The sequence below is a fragment of the Elephas maximus genome, chromosome 10 (genome assembly GCF_024166365.1).
Source record: "Elephas maximus indicus isolate mEleMax1 chromosome 10, mEleMax1 primary haplotype, whole genome shotgun sequence".
NCBI lineage: Eukaryota > Metazoa > Chordata > Mammalia > Proboscidea > Elephantidae > Elephas > Elephas maximus.
This window is the reverse complement of record NC_064828.1, coordinates 64,977,538-64,997,274: the sequence shown is the minus strand read 5'-3', so window position 1 is coordinate 64,997,274 and position 19,737 is coordinate 64,977,538. Positions and strand designations below refer to the sequence as shown.

The window sequence follows — 19,737 nt, the reverse complement described above, 5'->3', positions numbered from 1 at the left end:
CAGGGACTCCACTGTTAATAAAATTAAGTATTATGAGCATCAAGTGTCCCTGGGTGGTGCAAACAATCCCTCACTACTAGCCAAAAGGTTGGTTCAAAAACATCCAGAGGCACCTCTGAAGAAAGACACGGTAATCTAATTCCAAAAACAGCATTTACCTTATGGAGCACAGTTCTGTTCTCTGACACACAGGGGAGTCATCACTGAGTCTGAACTGAACAACTGGTTTTGTATTTATTACAAGTATATGATGCTTTCTCAAAGCCTGCTGTCAGGTGCTATCTAGTCGATTCCGACTCACAGTGACCCTATGTACAACAGAACGGAACGCTGCCTGGTCATGCGCCATCCTCACAATTGTTGCTGTTTCAGCCCGTTGTTCCAGCCAATGTGTCAATCCATCTTATTGAGGGTCTTCCTCTTTTGCTGAGCCTCTAGTTTACCAAGCATGATGTCCTTCTCCAAGGACTAATCTCTCCCGATAACATGTCCAAAGTACATGAGACAAAGTCTTGCCATCCTCACTTCTAGCACTTCTTCCAAGACACATCTGTCCATTCTTTTGGCAGTCCATGGTATATTCAATATTCTTCACCAACACCATAATTCAAAGGCATCAATTCTTCTTTGGTCTTCCTTATTCACTGACTAGCTTTCGCAGGTATATGAGGTGATTGAAAATACTATGGGGCTTGGGTTCAAGCACATCTTACTTCTCAAAGTGACTTTGCACTTTAACACTTTAAAGAGGTCTTTTTCAGCAGATTTGCCCAATGCAATGCGTTGATTTCTTGACTGCTGCTTCCATGGGCATTGACTGTGGGTTCGAGCAAAGTGAAATCCTTGACAACTTCCGATATATTCTCCATCTATCATGATGTTGGTTTAGTAGTTCAGTTGTGAAGACTTTTTTTTATGCTGAGGTGTAATCCACACTGTAGGCTGTAATCTTTGATCTTCATTAAGTAAGTGCTTTAAGTCCTCTTCACTTTCAGCAAGCAAGGTTGTATCATCTGCGTACTGCCGTGCCTAATGCCTAGGGAGGTATAATTATCCTTTTTGTTTTTAAACAGAGGGTAAACTCAAGGTTAGAAGTGAAAGAACCCACTTAAACTAAGGTTTGTATACCAAACTATTCTTCAAAAAACCACCAACACTACAAAAGTAAAAAGGCCATAGTCATTCATTAACAAAACTGCAAATCACAATGGACAAAAGGATCACGTGGAATTAAAGATATTTGATCTAGACATCCACATACACATTCTTTTTTTGTAGTCTTATGAAATGCACTGCCAACACACATAGAAATAGAACTGTCCAATCATTTGAGGATTAGGTGGCCAGCTAGTGTGCTCTATTTACTCCACCCCTGTATGAATTACCTTTTAAAGTTATAAAAAGACACATGATACTCTGCTAGTGAATTTTAATTTGAAGAATTATAATTAACTGCATCATATATCATTAATTTTTTAGCATTCATAAAACTGAAGTCAAATTTTTTTGTTTTGTTTTTTTAAACAGCACCTTTAATAAAATAATCTCAGTTGATGCCCAGTGATGACTCCCTTATGGAATTTGCCAGAGTTTTTATTGACAAATGATACGAGAAAGGATAGTGTATAGGTAACAGAACTTTTGAATTTTTCTGACATCAACATCCCATGTATATAATACACTCTTAACTTGGTATCCACAAACACCTATACAAAAACCCAAGTTGATTCCTATATAGTCCATAAATAAACTTGGGAAATAATAAATCTCCTGAAATTACAGTATATGCAAAATTGTAGGTGTATACATATGTGAATTTTTCTGGAAAGAGAATCTTAACAGATTCTCATATGGGAACTATCATCTCAAATAAATTGAGAAAACCAAGTCAGATTTATTAGCAAATACTACTTTTAATTATAATCTAAAAAAAGTTGTGGACGTGGATGTGTTATTTCAATTAACTATCAAACAGCTTAATCACAGAAGTTGAAGAGTAGGTAAAGACTTTCTGGAAGGAGGACTACATAATAAATATAGACATACACACACATCTGTGCTATATATAACAACATGATTTTATGAATACTGATGTTATGTACTATTTTAAAATAACTCAAAAGCCTATAATCTAAATACAAGTTCATCTTGGCTATCAAATAAATAATTTACTTAATAAAACAACCTAAAGGAGCATGGTAAATGCACTTTTAGAAAAGACAAGATATGAAGAACTGAATTAAACAGATTTTATTCAACTTCTTAGGATGAAGAAAACAAATGATATAAAATAAGTCATAAGAAACACTCTCTTGTACTACTATCCCAAACCATTTTTTTCAATGTTTTACAAAATACACAGCAAATATGAAAAGCTTCAACACACTCTTTAGTTTCTGCTGCAATAAATGCAACATTAACATACAAATTTCTTCTGTACCAATCTTAAAAGCAGAATTGCTAATTTTTATGATGTTATTCATACATGTTTTTATTTATACACTTTTAATGAGTTCATTACCAATACATACATTATTTTCCTTAACTTTATTTTTACATTAAGCCAATGTCTGTCATGCAGTCATCAAAAACCTTACAGTAAATTATACAGGTTTGTAGTCCAATTTAGACTCTAGCTTCTTAGAATCAGCCACTTTTCTAACTGCTTTCATGAAGTCCTCCTGTACTACAAAATCATGATCAGCACGAATTGCAAACATACCTGTGGAGAATAAAGCAACATGAATGCTATACATATGTAATACCTGAATCATTTCTCCATTATAAGAAAACCAAGTAATTGAACTCTATAGAGTAGATAGGAAGAACCTGGATTTACCACTTCTGAGTCAGTAGTTCTAATTTATTTAAAACCACTATGTTTGTTCAATTAATTTTCATAGCTATAATGAACATTATTTTCTAAATCAAAAACCAGTTGACAATTATTTGAGTATTTAAAATGGGGACAATATCAAACCCAACTTACATAGTCCCTATATTCAATGGCATCTATAATAAAAATAACTATCAACAATATACATTTTAAAGTTTTTTTTTTTTTTTTAAACTCTACAGGCAAAAATTTCTTTAAAGGAGAGAGCGTATGTATGGTTTGAGAAAAAACAAAACACCTCCAGTAATTCTGATAACCATTTCTTGTTAAGAATCAAAGACTTAGAGAATTGGAAATTATAGAACGTCAACAGTGGACCTTAACAAAAATCAGTGTCATCATTTATATGTTAAAATTTACTTACTTACAAATTAATATTTTTATGACTTTCATTTTCAAGTACCACAACACATTTGTTTCAATTAATTACTGTTCGACAAAAGAGTGAAAGTGTTTTTTTTAACAGTAGTTGTGCCGTGAATATGGGTACCAGATTTTGAGCCAATCTCACTTCATACGCTATATTTAGTAAGGTATCGCTATCTAACTAAATAATTCCTACTAATGTTACTATTTAGGATCTCCTGGTATTGAACTGGAAACTGGTGGCATACTATGGCTGCTAAACAAGATGTCGGCACTTGGTTAGCAGTTCAAATCTGACAGGGGCTCCTTGGAAATTCTATGGGGCAGTTCTACTCTGTCCTATAGGGTCGCTATGAGTCGGAATTGACTTGACAGCACTGGGTTGAGTTTGGTTTGGTTTGGTGTACTGAATTTTCACTTACCTAAAATAAAGGAGTTGTCACTATGCTGTCCTCAGAAATCAGATGAATGGAAATGACTGATTTTTAAAATAGAGGAATTTTAAAACTCATTTAGAAGGCTACAGCTAAATTAGTTAAGTCATTTTTCCAAACCTGTGCATATAACTACTTCCAAATCACATTAAACTCTAATGCTCTTCTCTAGCCAAATTGTTTTCCTATCAGAAACTCTTTGGTTTGTACATCATGAGCTTTTGTCAGGGAACATAATATACTTCTAATTTATTTAATGAACATTTTTCAAAAAGTAATCTAAAAAATCTGATCCATCACCTAAAAATCAGTATCAACTGTATACACCTAAAACCATTTATAAACCGTTACGTATATATTCACCTATGGTGTCTGGTCAAAAATTGAGTAAGCCTTCTTGGAAGGTATATTAAAATCATTTGAAAATAATTTTAAAGAATACTGCCCAATTCCTTTTACTGTATTTTCTAATAATGGAGAAGAAATCTAAATTTGATGCAATAAGAAAAGCTGTGATTTCATAGTTTATATTGTTATCAAACCTTGCTTACAGTTTTCAAGAGTTAATATTTAGCTACTTTTCCTCCTAGAGCCAGAGTAATTACATTAAAAAGTTATAGTAACTTCAGTATAGGCAGAGAAAGAAGATACCTAAATATTTGTTGACTAATGGTCAATTTTTCAATTAATAAACATTTCAGACAATTTTAAGAAACTCCTAGTTAGCTGAAAATTTTTATCACAATATTTCAATTAGAAGATAGGTTTTTTCTATATAATTTCTGATTCGATTACTATTCAGTAAATACAAAAAAAGGTCAAGAAGAAATTTATAATCTCTTCTCTGACACTTAACAATAAATTCCTTAAATATGTGCATAAAGAACACCAAAAAGTAAGGTTAAGGACAATTCATCTTCTTATGAGTGAAACTAGTAGCAATACCATCCAAACAACTTTTTCTTTTTTTAATGTTGGGATTTTTTTGTGTGTGTGCTTTAGGTGAAAATTTACAGCTCAAATTAATTTCTCATTCAAAAATTTATGCACACATTATTTTGTGACACTGGTTGCAATCCCCACAATGTGACAGCACACTCTCTCTTTCCACCCCAGAATGCCTGTGTCCACTCATCCAGTTCCTGTCCTTTCCCGACTTCTCATCCTGATTTTGGACAGGAGCTGCCCATTTGGTTTCGTATGTCTGACTGAACTAATAAGCATGTTCCTCACGTGTATTATTTTTTGTTTTATAGACCTGTCTAATCTTTGTCTGAAAAGTGGGCTTCAGGAATGGTTTCAGTTCTGGGTTAAAAGAGCGTAAAGGGACCATAGTTTCGGGGGTTCCTCCAGTCTCTGTCGGACCATTAAGACTGATGTTTTTACATGAATTTGAATTCTATTCTACATTTTTTTTTTCCTGCTCTGTCCTGGACTTTCTGTTTTGTTCCCTGTCAGGGCAGTCATTGGCGGTAGCTGGGCACCATCTAGTTCTTCTGGTCTCAGGTTGGGGGAGGTTCCAGTTCATTTGGTGCTCTAGTCCTTTGGACTAATATTTTCCATGTGTCTTTGGTTTGGAAACCCTGGTGGCGTAGTGGTTAAGTGCTATGGCTGCTAGCCAAAGGGTCAGAAGTTCAAATCCACCAGGCATTCCTTGGAAACTCTATGGGGCAGGTCTACTCTGTCTTATTGGGTCACTATGAGTCAGAATTGACTCGATGGCACTGGGTTTGGTTTTGGTTTTTGGTTTTTCTCATTCTCCTTTGCTCCGAGTGGGATGGGACCAATACATGCATCTTAGGTAGCCGCTCCCATGCTTTTCCCAGACACTACTCACCAAAGTGGGATGTAGAACTTTTCTTTATAAACTATGTTATGCCAATTGACCTAGATGTCCCCCGAAACTATGGTCCCCAGGCTCCAGCCCCAGCTGTTCTGTCCCTCGAAGTGTTTGGATGTGTCTAGGAAACTTCTTTGCTTTTGCTTTGGTCCAGTTGTGCTGATTTCCCTTATATTGTGTGTTGTCCTTCCCTTCACCCAAGTAACTTTTCAAAGAATAAGTGAATTTGTAAAAGATGTGCATTCTAATCTGAAAAGAATGATAATCTCAGGATCTGAATGAAAAAAAAAGGATAACTATAATTGAATCAAGTGTATTCTACCTTATAGAAAGATATGTTAACAAAAAAAGGCAATGGTCCACTTGAAGTTTCAGAAAAAGAAAACCAAACAAGAATTTCAGTACATCTCCAGATGTGACTGTCTCATCCAATTAAAACAGATTTTAGTCCACAAAGAAGTTATAGCTCTTTATTGAAAATAGCTTAAAATACATTGTTAAAAAACAACCTGGGGGTGGGGGAGAACCTCATAATTTGATGGCATCAGCCATCAAGATCATGGTATGGTTTTTGTTTGGATTCCAATTTTACAAAGCCATCTTTTGACAGTAATTTGGTCCAGGGTAGATTTTGGAGAGAGAATATCTAAGTTACTCCAAGTAGACTGAGTATCAACGGTTTGTCTTTTAATATTTTTACTTATTAATAAGTCTCAGTGAGCATGATTTACTGATTTGTACTGACAGAGTTTCTAGACCTGCAGATCTTTGATCCAGATATTGGACCATAGTACACCCACTAGAATACTCCTACTGAGAAGCTATGCCAGAGCAGCCTCTTTAAACACTGTTTATTAGAAATGTTAAAATAAATCTAAAGGTGATGTGAAAACAAAAGGAAATCACATATTGTAATACTTAAGAAAATAGTACGCCCTCAACTTATGAAATCAGTAACTATAAAAACTAGTGTAGAAATTTATTCTTTCAATTATAAGATTCCGTTGGAAGACAAAGGGTAAATAAGGAACTTAGTATCAGAAATAAAAATAGGATCGCACAATCCAGAGAATTATATGCAAACATTGCTATGTTTCACACAAGCTAAATGAACAAAGAATTCATAAATCAATCTTTCAGAGCTTACCGCTCACAGGTTAATATCAGAAAACATGTTATCCATTTTTTAGCAGATACAGTTATGTGCCACATAACGTCCATTTGGGCAACGTCTGGCCACATATACACCCATGTATGCAGTCCATATAGGCTTTACAGAAGAGCCCTGGTGGCAGTGATTAAGGACTTGGCTGCTAACTGCAAGGCCTGCAGTTCAAACCCACCAGCTGCTCCATGGGAGGAAGATGTGGAAGTCTGCTTCCATAAAGATTTACAGTTTTGGAAACCCTATGAGGTTTTATAGGGTTGCTATGAGTTGGAATTGACTTGACAACAACAGGTTTGTTTTTTATTTGGTGGGGGAGTAGCTATAGGCTTTGGTTGGTTCATAACTATGGGATGTACATAAGCCGGATGTCCAGAGACTGCCTGTACATAATATGGTGGCCACACACGTTCAAGTCACAGAACATCCGATCTCAGAGAACATATCATGGACATTAAGTGATGCGTGACTGTACCTCTGGTGTTGGCCTCTTCTGATTTAAGCCACAAGTGTGGTAGACAGTTCTGTAGAACCTCAGATTTACCTTAGGGGGCCAGTGTCCTAACACTTGCACGTCCTACCACATTCTGTCCCAAGGTATCTTAAGCTGCAAAGGACTTAATGCCCCACGGACAAATCTTATCCAATGGGGGATGAGAGCTGGTAAATAAATTCTCTAGTCTCCCATCTTTTGGGTGGATAATTCTAGAAGGCCTGCTGTATGTTTCTCAGAGGACTCCTCAGAATCAAACTCCCCTTGCCTACAGCAGCCACCTCAACAGTGAACTCTTTTATTAGCTTTACCTCTTTCTACTTCATTTCCCTGTTCTCTCTCTCCTGCTTCCTGGAATAAGTTAAAAATAAACAAATAAATAAATATGTACCCAAATCCTTGCAAGACTCAGGCTCTGCTTTTGGGCACACCCAAACTAAAACACATTTTTAGCAAATTAAAAAAATCAAAATCAACAGTAGTAGAATTTTAAACTCTTACCTGCTTCAGTGCAAACGTTTCTCAGGTCTGCACCATTAAAGCCATCTGAAAGCTTCACAATTGCTTCATAATCTGTTTAGGAAAAAATACAGGAAATTAGAAAAAGATCAGACTTCTTGATTTATGCCCAAAGAAAATTCAACCTGAAGAGCCTGTTTGAATTTGATCAGCTCGGCAGCATTCCTGTTAACATCCCATAATATTAACAACCAAAAACTAGTATTCTGTTAAGTAAATTAGCATCAAGCAGAAACAGACCCTTTCTGAGACTTTAAAAGCAGGAAATGTCATCAAGACCTAAAAGCATCTTAACCTGCTTCTGTGTGGTGACTTATAAAGCTGTGTACATGTGAATGTCAGATACTTGTCAAGCAATGACTCACAAAAACTATAACCAAATCTTTAACTTGATAATACTAGAACATTAAAAATCATTTGTAACCACAATGGGATTTACTTTAATTACAGAAGCAAATATAAAATATACCAAAAATAGCCACCAGATGCAATTTTATTTTATGGAACTTTTAAATACTAGAGCAGGCCTTGGCTAAGGTTTCCTGGTTTCTGGGCAAATTCTAAGTGATGAAGTACCAGATTTATGATAATGGTTATGTGTACATAACGACAGACACGAATTGAAAGGCGGTCAGTTTTGCGATAACAGCTACAGATTTGACACCAGATAGGGGAAGAGAAAAGGAGTCCTTGGGTGGCACAAACAGTTAAGCCCTCAGCTACTAACCAAAAGGTTGGCAGCTTGAACCCACCCACAGGCTCCTCAGAAGAAAGGCCTGGCAACCTGCTTACGAGAGGCCACAGCCATGAAAACTCTATGGAGTGCAGTTCTATTCTGACACACATGGGGTCACCATGAGTCAAAACTGACTCAATAGTAACTGTTTTTGTTTCTTTGTTTTTTAGGGAGGGAAATAAGAAAGAACAATGACAGGCTACTACGATGTGAATAACCCTGATGAGACGCCCTCTGTCAGGCAATTTAGGGTTTATCAATCTCTGTTTGAAATCACTGGATATTCATTAATTAGTTTTCATTCAGATTCAAGTTCACTGTAAGTTTCCTGAGAGCAAGGATCTTTAAGCATAGCACAAGATCTGGTATTTATAAAAAGTTCAATATTTATTGAAGAAAACTGTAAATTGACACCCTTAGTTCATCTCAGTCTCTCCAACTCACAACTCTCACATAAGAGCAATGAGAAAGTTAATGAGAGACAATAATCAACTATTTGTAATTATTCAAATCATTAACTTCTAAAGGACTTTTAAAGCTGTCTGGCAATTTTAGTAGACTCTCCTAATCCAGGGGTCAGCAAACTTTTTCTATAAAGGGCCAGATAGTAAATATTTTAGGTTTTGAGGCCAAGGTCTGTTGAAACTACTCAACTCTGCTGTTGTAGTAGGAAAACCACCATAAACGATAATAAATAAATGGGTGTGGCTGTGTCCCAACAATCTCTATTTATAAAATCAGAAGGCAAGTAGAATTTGGCCCACAAGCCATAGTTTGCCGGCCCCTATTCTAGTCCACTCTCATTTCCCTATATAATTATTTTATACCTTCTTCTACGTCCTCAAATCTCTAATGTTACCTCCCTGTCTTTTTACTCAATTTGTTTCCTATTTCAATGAGAAAAATAGAAGCAACCAGAAGAAAATTTAGAGACAAATTCTTGCCATATCTGCAAACCTGTCATGGTCAATATCCCTATTTTCATAAATGAAGTCTATGCTCATAGCCTGGGCCACCACTCCTCAAGAAGGGTGCATTATCAATTTCTCTCTCTCCCCTGTGTATCATTCCCAGCAGCGTGCGCACACGCACACATACACACACCCACCCACCCCCCCAAACCAAACCCACTGCTGTCAAGTCAATGCGACACTATAGGACAGAGAACTGTCCCCTAAGGTTTCCAAGGCTGTAAATCTTTACGGAAGCAGACTGCAGTACCTTTCTGCCACAGAGCAACTGGTAGGCTTGAACTGCCAAGCTTTCAGTTAGCAGCCAAACACTTTAGCCACCGCGCCACCAGGGCCCCTTCACGTGCATAAATGTTATAAATCCTTCCATCTTAAGGAAAATTCCCCCAAATCCTTGTCTCCATTTCTTCTACAGCTATAGCCCCATTTCTTCTCAGCTTCCCTTTGCAGCACAATTTATTCAGGGAAAAGTCTGAACTCAATGCCTTTCCTCCCGTTCTCTGAAAACCACTTGAAGTAGGCTTTCATACTCACCATTCCAATTACTTTTGACAAGGTCACCAGCAATCTCTACATAGCTAAACCCAAAGGTCTACTCTTAGACTGCTTCTTATATGACCTATTGTTAGCATTCGACAGGGGATAGGTTCCTCCTTGAACTAATTTCTTCATTTACCTTCTAATATACCACCAGCGCCTTATTTTACCCCTACCTCTGTGACTAACTTCTTAGTCTCCTTTGATGGTTCAGCTTAACTTTTTAATGTCAAAATTATCTAGGTTTATGGTTTTGAGGAACATCTAGGTCAACTGGCATTACAAAGTTTATTAAGAAAATGTTCTGCATCCCACGTTGGTGAGTGGCATCTGGGATCTTAAAAGTTTTCAAGCAGCCATCTAAGATGCATCAATTTGTCCCAGCCTACTTGGAGCAAAGGAGAATGAAGAACACCAAAGATGCTAGGAAAATATTACCCCAAGAGACAAAAAGGCCACATAAACCAGAGACTCCATCAGCCTGAGAACAGAAAAACTAGATGGTGCCTGGGTACCACCAATGACTGCCCTGACAGGGAGCACAACAGAGAGTCCCTGATGGCACAGGAAGAAAGTGTGGTGGAGAGCTCAAATTCACATAAAAAGATGAGACTTAATGGTCTGACTGAGACTGGAGTGATCCCAGAAGACACAGGCCCTGGACTCTGTTATCGAAGAACTAAAACCATTCCCAAAGCCAACTCTTCAGACAAAGATTAGGCTGGACTATAAAACATAAAATAATACTCATGAAGAGTGTGCTTCTTAGTTCAAGCAGATACATGAGACCAAATGGGTGGCTCCTGTTGGAGGCAGGATCAGAAGGCAGAAAGGGACAGGAGCTGGCTGGATGGGCATGGCAAACCTGGGGTGGAGAGGGAGAATGTGCTGTCACATTACAGGGACTGCAACTAGTGTCTCATAATATGTGTAAAAATTTTTGTATGGGAAATTTGTATGAGCTGTAAACTTTCACCTAAAACAGAATTAAAAAAAAAAAATTATCTAGGCTTAGTCTTTGAAACTTTCCTCTATTCACATTCACTTTCTCGGCAATTTCATCTAATTTAAGACTTTCAGCACCATTCTTCTGCTAACAACATCCACATTTGTATCTCTAACATAGACTGTCCCAATGAACTTCAGATATAAAGAGAATCGCTAGTCAACATCTTTATTTAGGTATCTCGTTGGCATCTCAAATACAATACAGTAAAACCAGTGAAAGCCAGAACCTGTGTAAGGCAGGAACTTGTCAGAAAAGAAAATCCAAATATTTTCTGCTAAAATGAATGATAGAAAAGTGGTAAGACTGCACCCCGTCAAAGGTGGAAAACTTGTGAGACCCAGATAAACATGGCAGTAATGTCAAGCTCCAGCTTTCTTTGTATATCCAGAACTAAATTCCTTATCCTCCCCTTAAAATCTAATCCTTCTAGTCTTCCCAGTTTTTGTTGACGGCAACTCCATTTTCCCAATTGCTTGGAGGCTCATTATACTCTTATCTCTCCTTTTATGTGTTTGTAATTTTTTATGATCAAAGTTAATAATAATAAAAGCGAGACTCTATCACTTCTCTTTTCAAAATCCTCAAATGACACCCATCTTACTAAAAGCAAAAGCCAAAGCCCCTATACCATGGCCTCTATAAGGCTCTCACGATCTGGTGCTGCATCACCTCTATTTCACTGGCTATCACTGTACCATTTACTCTGACATAGATGCCTTGGTGTCTATGTTGCCCCGTCAATGTAACATGTATGCTCCTGCCTTCTTACTTGCTGTTCTCTCTACATGAACCAACCCACTCCCCAATCCCCGCCCCCCAGACATCCATGTTCAGTTCCTTCACCTTTTTCAGGTATCACCTACTTGATAAAGCTTTCCCTGTGCCCCTCTTGCCCCTATTTAAAAATGTACACACTTATGCCCACTGCTGGTGTTACCTAACACCCTTTTCTTGCTTTATTTTTCTCCACAGCACTTATCACCATCTAATAAACTATATATTTTATTTACTTTACTTACCTTTCCTGCTGAGTACATAAGTTCTATAGAAACAGGGATTTACCTGTTTTATTGCTATATCCCAAGTACTTAGAATTGTTCCTAATGTACAGTGGATACTCAATAAATATTTGCTGAATTTAAAACCAGATTTAGGAGACTATCAGTAATACTCAACAGCACTTTACTTCATTTACCAAATGTAAATACATATAAAATAGGTTATTACCTTACCTATTTCACCATGCTTTGTAATGGGACCTGCATGGATTTTCAATATATCTAATCTTGCTTGTTCATTTGGTAAATCAATGTCTGAAAATAAGAAATTATTTTGTAGTCAGGTTTTTTTGTTTGTTTTAGAAAAGGACACAGAAAAAGTGAAATAGACAACAGGTAAAGAATTTTAACCCTTTTGTGCCTGATGGTACATAGAGTAACTATCAACTTTTTCAGCCTCTGGGGTTTACTGGGAAGCTACTGTACTACTGATAGCGTGTGTGCTGCTGTGCAAGGCAGGGGCCTTTATGACTGATGAAACCTAAGAAACGGACAAGAGCCACAAATTACTGTTTTTACAGGGGGTTGTATGAAGTGTCTGAATTTTCAATAGGAAAAACAGAAATCTGGAAAATTTTTGTTACATCTGTGTACAAATACATTCCGGCGTGGACTCTTGGGCATAATTACTGGACCCCATATACATCACTAAACATTTACAGTAGACTTGTTGGAGGGGGCAAGAAAAAAAAATCTGCACCACCTACCAAAAATTCAGACACACTCAATGATTCAGTATGCTTCCACTAATGAAAACACATGGAATCAATAAAAAATTCAAAGCAGAAAATACTTGCGTTACCAAACTTACGTATTTTCCTATCTAATCTTCCTGGACGCAGCAAAGCAGGATCCAGTGTATCTGGTCTGTTTGTAGCCATGATCATTTTAACTCTATGCAGAGTATCAAATCCATCCATTTGGTTCAGTAACTAAGAACATATTTATAAGTAAGACGCAAACTTTACAAAACATCCTAAGCATTCAAAAATATACAATGCATGTGTATATGTGTATATAAATACTATTATGCCTAATACTATGAAATGTACTGCCTGCAGAACGTTTCTAATGTTCAAATTTTTCTCATACAATTATTTTTTAAAATAAAAATTAGTAAGTCCAATATACAAAGTACTGTGGTATGCCAGAAAGAAAGTTTACATTAGGATAACTGGATACAAAGATTTTACCACAAATTTGATAATACACTACAAATTCGATAATACACTATATCTTTTAAAAAAAAACCTATTCTCCATAGAAATACTGATACCAAATATACTTCCTTCCATTTCCAAAGTTCTCTTAAATAAATGTTGAAAACCTAACTACGTTTAACAAATTCTTTAAAATACAGCTAGCCTAACAATATGTGACCTACAACATATCAGTTACATGAATAGAACCAGCAGTTAGCATTGTTTTAAAATACCTCAAATTAAGGTTTCTAACAAACTATTATAACTAATTTTAAAATACTACATATTCTGAGATGAATATCATTTATGAAAAGCAATTTTCGAATAACCCTAATGAAAAAAAAGCCTTAAGAGACAAGACGTTGTCATCACCAATGCTTCCTAGTTTCTATATGCAAAAGTAGGAAAATATATGTGGGATTTTGCCAATCTTTTACATAGAATTTGGACTGAGGAAAAGAAAAGTTGTTAATGGCTTTATGTACTGTCTACGATCCAATTGTGAGGCACTGATGGTTCAGTGGTAGAACTCTTGCCTTCCATGTAGGAGAAAACCCATGGCTGCTGAGTCAATCCGACTCATAGTGACTCTATACGACAGAGTAGAACTGTCCTACAGGGTTTCCAAGGAGCAGCTGGTGGATTTAAACTGCTAACCTTTTGGTTAACAGCTGTAGCTCTTAACCACTATGCCACCAGGGTTAAATTCCCAGCCAATGTGCCACATGTGTCTGTCAGTGGAGGCTTGTGTGTTGCTACGGTGAACAGGTTTCACCAGAGCTTCCAGACTAAGACTAGGAAGAAAGACCTGAAAATCTATTTCCAAAAAGTAGCCAGTGAAAACCCTATGGATCGCAATGGTCCAATCTGCGATGGATCATGGGCCTGGTGCAGGACAGGACAGTGTTTCATCCTGTCGTGCACGGAAAAGCCATGAGCTGGAGGCCAACTAGACAATAGCTAACAACACCAGCCCATCATCCATCTTACTTCTTCAATTATCAAAACTACTAGGTATTTTAGTTGCCTCTCAATCTCAGCAATAAAGAGAGAAAAGAGTGGTTTCTGGACCAGCCTCATACATAATTATAACTCAATTATTGTCAATGCTTTTAATGTTATTTACAGAATGTCTTACTATAAACTAGCTTCAAGATGCACATTCACAATATAAAAATTAATCTACAATTTAAATATCTGAATGGCTGATCTGTTCAAAAAAAAAACATTAACCAGTACAGATGTACATCAACTAGAATTTTGAATTTACCCCTATTATTTTCTGGTATTCATTTTCTTAGTAGAGATTACGGTAGAGAGATACATCCATTCAATATTTTCAAATTCCACAATTAAATGCATTCTTTATTTAAAGTGCTGTACATATTTTGGCCTTTAAATATGGAATGTTCAGTTCTTCACTTAATAAACATCTTTATAAGCCCCTTCCATCAAATATTACCTCCATTAAGGTTCTCTGAATCTCTCTATCAGCTGAAGTACCCTCAGAAAAACGACGACCACCTAAAATAATAAGATTTGGCAACTTATATGCATTTCTCTTTTCCTCCATTATCAACATTTAAGACAACAGAATGCGATAGTGTCTGGGGTTAAAAACATTAAGATGAAAATTAAATAGTAAGAATTATACTGACAAAGTTAGAATTGATTTTGGTATGAAGTTTTTCATTTTGTCAATGGTAAATGTTTTTTATTAAAATTGATTAAACAGCCCTAAAAATCTTTTTAAAGAGGCATCTAATTCATTGCACTACATACTCTACACAAGTTGCAATTAGAGTTGAGGAGACGGAAAGAAGTACCTTCAGATTTTTAAAAAATTTCCTAATCCTTTCAAGATAAGTTTAAAACAAATTTTAAACGATGTTATTCTTACCAATAGCGTCTATTTCATCCATAAAAATGATGCATGGTTGATGGTCCCTGGCATAATTAAACATTTCTCTGATCAAACGAGCACTTTCACCAATGTACTTGTCTACAATAGAACTAGATACAACCTAATTAAAGGAAAAACATTAAGGTAAACACAAGACAATTAAAAAAAATTTAATTTCCATAATACAAAAGCCATTTTGCCTTTACCTTTAAGAAATTACAGTCCAGCTGGCTAGCAACAGCTCGTGCCAAGAGTGTTTTTCCTGTACCTAGGAATAATAAAAGTCCTAATTAGTTGGAAAATAAACAAATTTTCAAAAGCCCTTTAAAAATTGTAATCCTTTGTAAGCTAAATTCTAAACAGAATTTTCAATTAAAATTCCAAAACACTTTTGCTCTCAATATTAAAATTTAAATTCTTATTCAAAATATTCCTTGTAATTTTATTTTAATCTCACTGAATATAGACTTTAGAAATATACCAAACCCTATTTACTACATGGACATTGGAAACTACTGTTATATTACAATCCATAGGTCTATTCTACATACTGAATGATCTTTTATCAATGCATGATTTTGTAACATAAAGCATTGGTTATCTGAAAATTGTTATGCAAATCTTCCAAATGTTGACATATTTCATTATACAAATATTAAAAAGTCACATTTGATGATAATACCACCTACATCATCAGAAAGTCTTTAGGTGTTAAAGTCTTAGGAAGCTACAAGCTCATAGCGCCAGACGCATTCTTTCAAATTTTATAATTTTTGTTTGAAAGCTCCAATTTTATCACTGGCAAAAGATGGTGTCAATTGTTTTAAGATGATTACCTCACTTTTTTCACTTAAAAAAAAACTCCTTGCCCAATAACCAAGTTGGAATGACCACGGTTTGTCTGTAAACTGCCCTTTCAAGTAAACATGGTATTCCACGAAAAGCCGCTAATTCATCTGGCAACTCAAAGGAACTGCACAAGTGCTTTTCCTAGAGACAATTATCCTGCGTCAGTATGCAGCAGAAGTACTTTATGTATATTTTCCATTTTATCAAACTGAATACATGACATTGCACAACGATCAAGATTTAATAAGATTTATAACTTTTACTGCTTTACTATGATGTTTTAAAGTGAAACAAGCATTTGTTCTACACTGCAAGTGCGTGGCAGTCAAGGATACATTAACTACTAGCACCATTTATAACTGATTCACGCTGTAGCACCAGCGGTTTTACCCACACTGCTTCTGAACCATTAGTGTGGATGTCAACACAGTGAGAAATGCAAATAACACCTCAGTATTATGAAAGTAGTTTTGACCTTATAGACTCCCTCAGAGGGTCTCAGGAATCCCCAGAGATCTGTGAACCACTCTGAGGACTGTGCCACTAGAATTGCATGACATTTTAAAATGTATATACTATAAGACAAGACAGGACTAAGCACGCTTGAAGGAACAGCAGATACACATCTCCTATCCCACCGCAACTTTGAACGCAGTGGAGGTTGAAAATATCCACATTAAATTCCCCCCCCTTTTTTATTCCTTAATTCATTCATTTATTGGTGGCACAGAAATAGTTCAATACCAACCTGGTGGTCCATATAACAAACAGCCTTTTGGAGGTATTATTCCTACACGCTGGAACAATTCTGGGTTTGTAAGAGGTAGCTCTATTACCTAAAAAAGAAGTTGCATGCTTCTTAAAGTTAGTAAAGATTTTGATGCATTTGTAAATATTTCAAGAAAAAGACAAACATAGATAAGTATACACAGCATGATTCATAAATAGTCCTGGAATTCCATGTTACCTACAACAACATATATTAGAGGCTTTTCCTCAGGTATTATTTAACTTAATTTTAAAAAATTTGAATAATGTTTATTTTAACAAACCACACAGTTGCCTGGGGTAGTGGTTACATAGCTGTATGTTTTGTCAAAACACATTTGAATTATATACTTAAAATCTGTTCATTTTATTAGATGCAAGGTATACCTGAAGAAAAAATTAAAACTTCAAAAAAAATCAGTTATAGGGTCTGTCTTATAGGGTCGCTATGTTGTCGATGGCAACAGTTTTTTTGGTTCTGACCCCTTCAGCCTAAGCTCCTAGGTTTCAAAGAGTAGGATCTTCACTAACTTGGTTTTGGAGTGTGGGGCTGCCATTAAGGTGTGCCAGGGGGAGGGGCTGCCAAACAAAGCTGAGGGTACAGGGCTGCCGTGCCCAAGGGGCAAGAGAATGGGGCCTGCTGGGGCCCAGGAGGTGTAGTCGCCACTCAGATGGACTAGGAGGATGGGGCAGCCTAAAGCCAAGGGGCGCTCAGGTGGCACAGTGGTTAAGATCCTGGCTGCTAACCAAAAGGTCAGCAGTTCGAATCTACCAGCCACTCCTTGGAAACCCTATGGGGCAGTTCTACTCTGTCCTATAGGGTCACTATGAGTTGGAATCAACTTGAAAGCAATGAGTGTGATCTTAGGTAAAGCTGACAGAGCAGAGTTGCCATCCCAGAAGGCCTGGAAGGCAAAGCTAAAGCCCAGGGCTGATCGGCCTCTGCCCAGAATCCAGATGGCAAGGCCAACACCCAGAGTCTGTTGGGCAGGGCCGTCGCCTAGATGGTTCCAAAGAACAGATGATTATTTTCAAGCCTGGAGAGCTAATGTAAACTGTTCTGCCTGGTTTTAGACTTGCTTGGTGCCCGTTATACCTTCTTTCCCTCCAATTCCTCCATTTATAATGGAAATGTCTACTTTGTGCTGTTCCACCACTGTACCTTGGAAACAGAGAACTTGTATTCTAGATTTCCCAGGTTCACTGATGAAGAGAAATTTTGCCCCAGGATGGAATATGCCTAAGGTCTCACTCATGCTTGATTTACACAACTCAGAAGATGAGATTCTGGACTTGGAGTTAAGACTTTTGGGATGATGTGATGACGTGAATGTGTTTTACATGTGGCAAGGACAAAAATTTGGGGGGCCTAGGGTGGAATGTTGTAGATTGAATAATGTCCCCCAAAAATGTGTTGTAAATCCTAACCTCTGTGTCTGTGGTTATAATTCCATTTGACAGGGAGTTGTCTTTATTACGTTAATGAGGTAGGATTAGTGCAGGGTATATCTTGAGTCAATCTCTTCGGAGATATAAAAGAGATTAAACAAACAAGCTAGGGAGCAGAGGTGGGAGAAGATTGATGCCAAGCCACCTGGATATCTCCAAAGAGCCAGAAAATAAGCTGAAGAGGCAACAGCCTTCCCCCAGAGTTAACAGAGAGAAAAAGCCTTCCCTTGGAGCCAGTGCCCAAATTTGGACTTCTAGCCTCCTAAACTGTAAGAAAAATTAATTTGTTTGTTAAAGTCACCCATTTGTAGTATTTCTATTATAGCAGCACTGGATAACTAAGACACCATCTATGAAGCAAGGCAAACCTGGTTTCAATTTGTCGCCTGAAAGAGTGTAAGATTTAAGCCACTCCTAAAGTCAGCATTTTCCTTAAGTGGCAACAAACAGCTTTATCAAAATAACATATTTAAGACATAGGTAACCTACTCTGCTGTAAGGGTGGGAAGCCAGTAGTAATGGGGGGTGGGGGATGTTTACAGGGAAAATGACATCGCATACATTATTCAAATGTGTCCTGGTCCTCTTATGATAACCCAAACCACAGATGCCAAGGGCACTGACTTATATCAATTACTCTCAGCTTTTTCTTTTCTTCTGAGAATACAAACTTTTTTAAACACCAAATTACCTCCAAAGTACTAAACAGCACTAACTGTATAGCTAATGATTCAGTGCTATTATTAACAAGGGAAACCCTGGTGATGCAGCAGTTAAGTGCTACGGCTGCTAACCAAAGGGTCCGCAGTTTGAATCCACCAGGCACTCCTTGGAAACTCTATGGGGCAGTTCTACTCTGTCCTATCGGGTCACTATGAGTTGGAATCAACTCGAGGACACTGTGTTTAGGTTTTGGTTATTATTAACAAGAAGATTAAATGCATAATATTCAGTAACCAGTATTTAAACAAATAGTAATTTTCATTCAATTTCTCCCTTTAGGCATTGTAAAACCTGTTCTATTTATTAATTATTAAGTTCAGAAAACAAAGCATACAGTACCAACCTCTCTTAATTCTCGGATCTGTTCTGATAGCCCTCCAATCTCAGAATAAGAAACATTCCCAGGGTCCTCATGCGACATGTTGTAAACCAGTGGATCCACTTCTCTTGGCAAGTATCTGGAATGATAAGGTATGTATTTTTCTTTTAAAAGATACATTTCCTCTGAGCCTACTGATACATTGTAAGTGAGTCACTTATGCAAACACTAATAGGTGATCTTATGAAAACATGCTTAATTAGATTAGTAAAAGGGAAAGAATTCAGCATGTTCAGTGATCTCAAGGGCATCTATTTTGAGTAAGACCTTCCTTCCGTGAAAATAACAGCTAAACTAAATAGAATAATGAGCCCTGGCAGCGCAGTGGTTAAGAGCTCCGCTGCTAACCAAAAGGCTGGCAGTTCAAACCCACAGCTGCACACAGGCGAAAGATGTGGCAGTCTGCTTCTGTAAAGACTTCTAGCCTTGGAAACCCTATG

The 19,737-nt window shown here is 36.9% G+C and overlaps 1 protein-coding gene across 1 annotated transcript in view; it reads right to left on the bottom strand.

The window, feature by feature from the left end:
* Window positions 1-2,261: 2,261 nt before the first annotated feature.
* The window catches only part of PSMC6 (proteasome 26S subunit, ATPase 6), a 30,081-nt gene continuing 12,605 nt past the window's right edge, over window positions 2,262-19,737 (bottom strand). The window contains exons 8-16 of the mRNA XM_049897811.1: window positions 19,262-19,376; window positions 16,727-16,814; window positions 15,336-15,397; window positions 15,127-15,250; window positions 14,689-14,750; window positions 12,836-12,956; window positions 12,199-12,279; window positions 7,696-7,767; window positions 2,262-2,722 (exon numbers count right to left, since the gene is read on the bottom strand). Of these exons, the coding sequence (XP_049753768.1) occupies window positions 2,604-2,722; window positions 7,696-7,767; window positions 12,199-12,279; window positions 12,836-12,956; window positions 14,689-14,750; window positions 15,127-15,250; window positions 15,336-15,397; window positions 16,727-16,814; window positions 19,262-19,376 (844 nt within the window). The 3' untranslated portion in view covers window positions 2,262-2,603. The remainder of the gene's footprint in view (window positions 2,723-7,695; window positions 7,768-12,198; window positions 12,280-12,835; window positions 12,957-14,688; window positions 14,751-15,126; window positions 15,251-15,335; window positions 15,398-16,726; window positions 16,815-19,261; window positions 19,377-19,737) is intronic.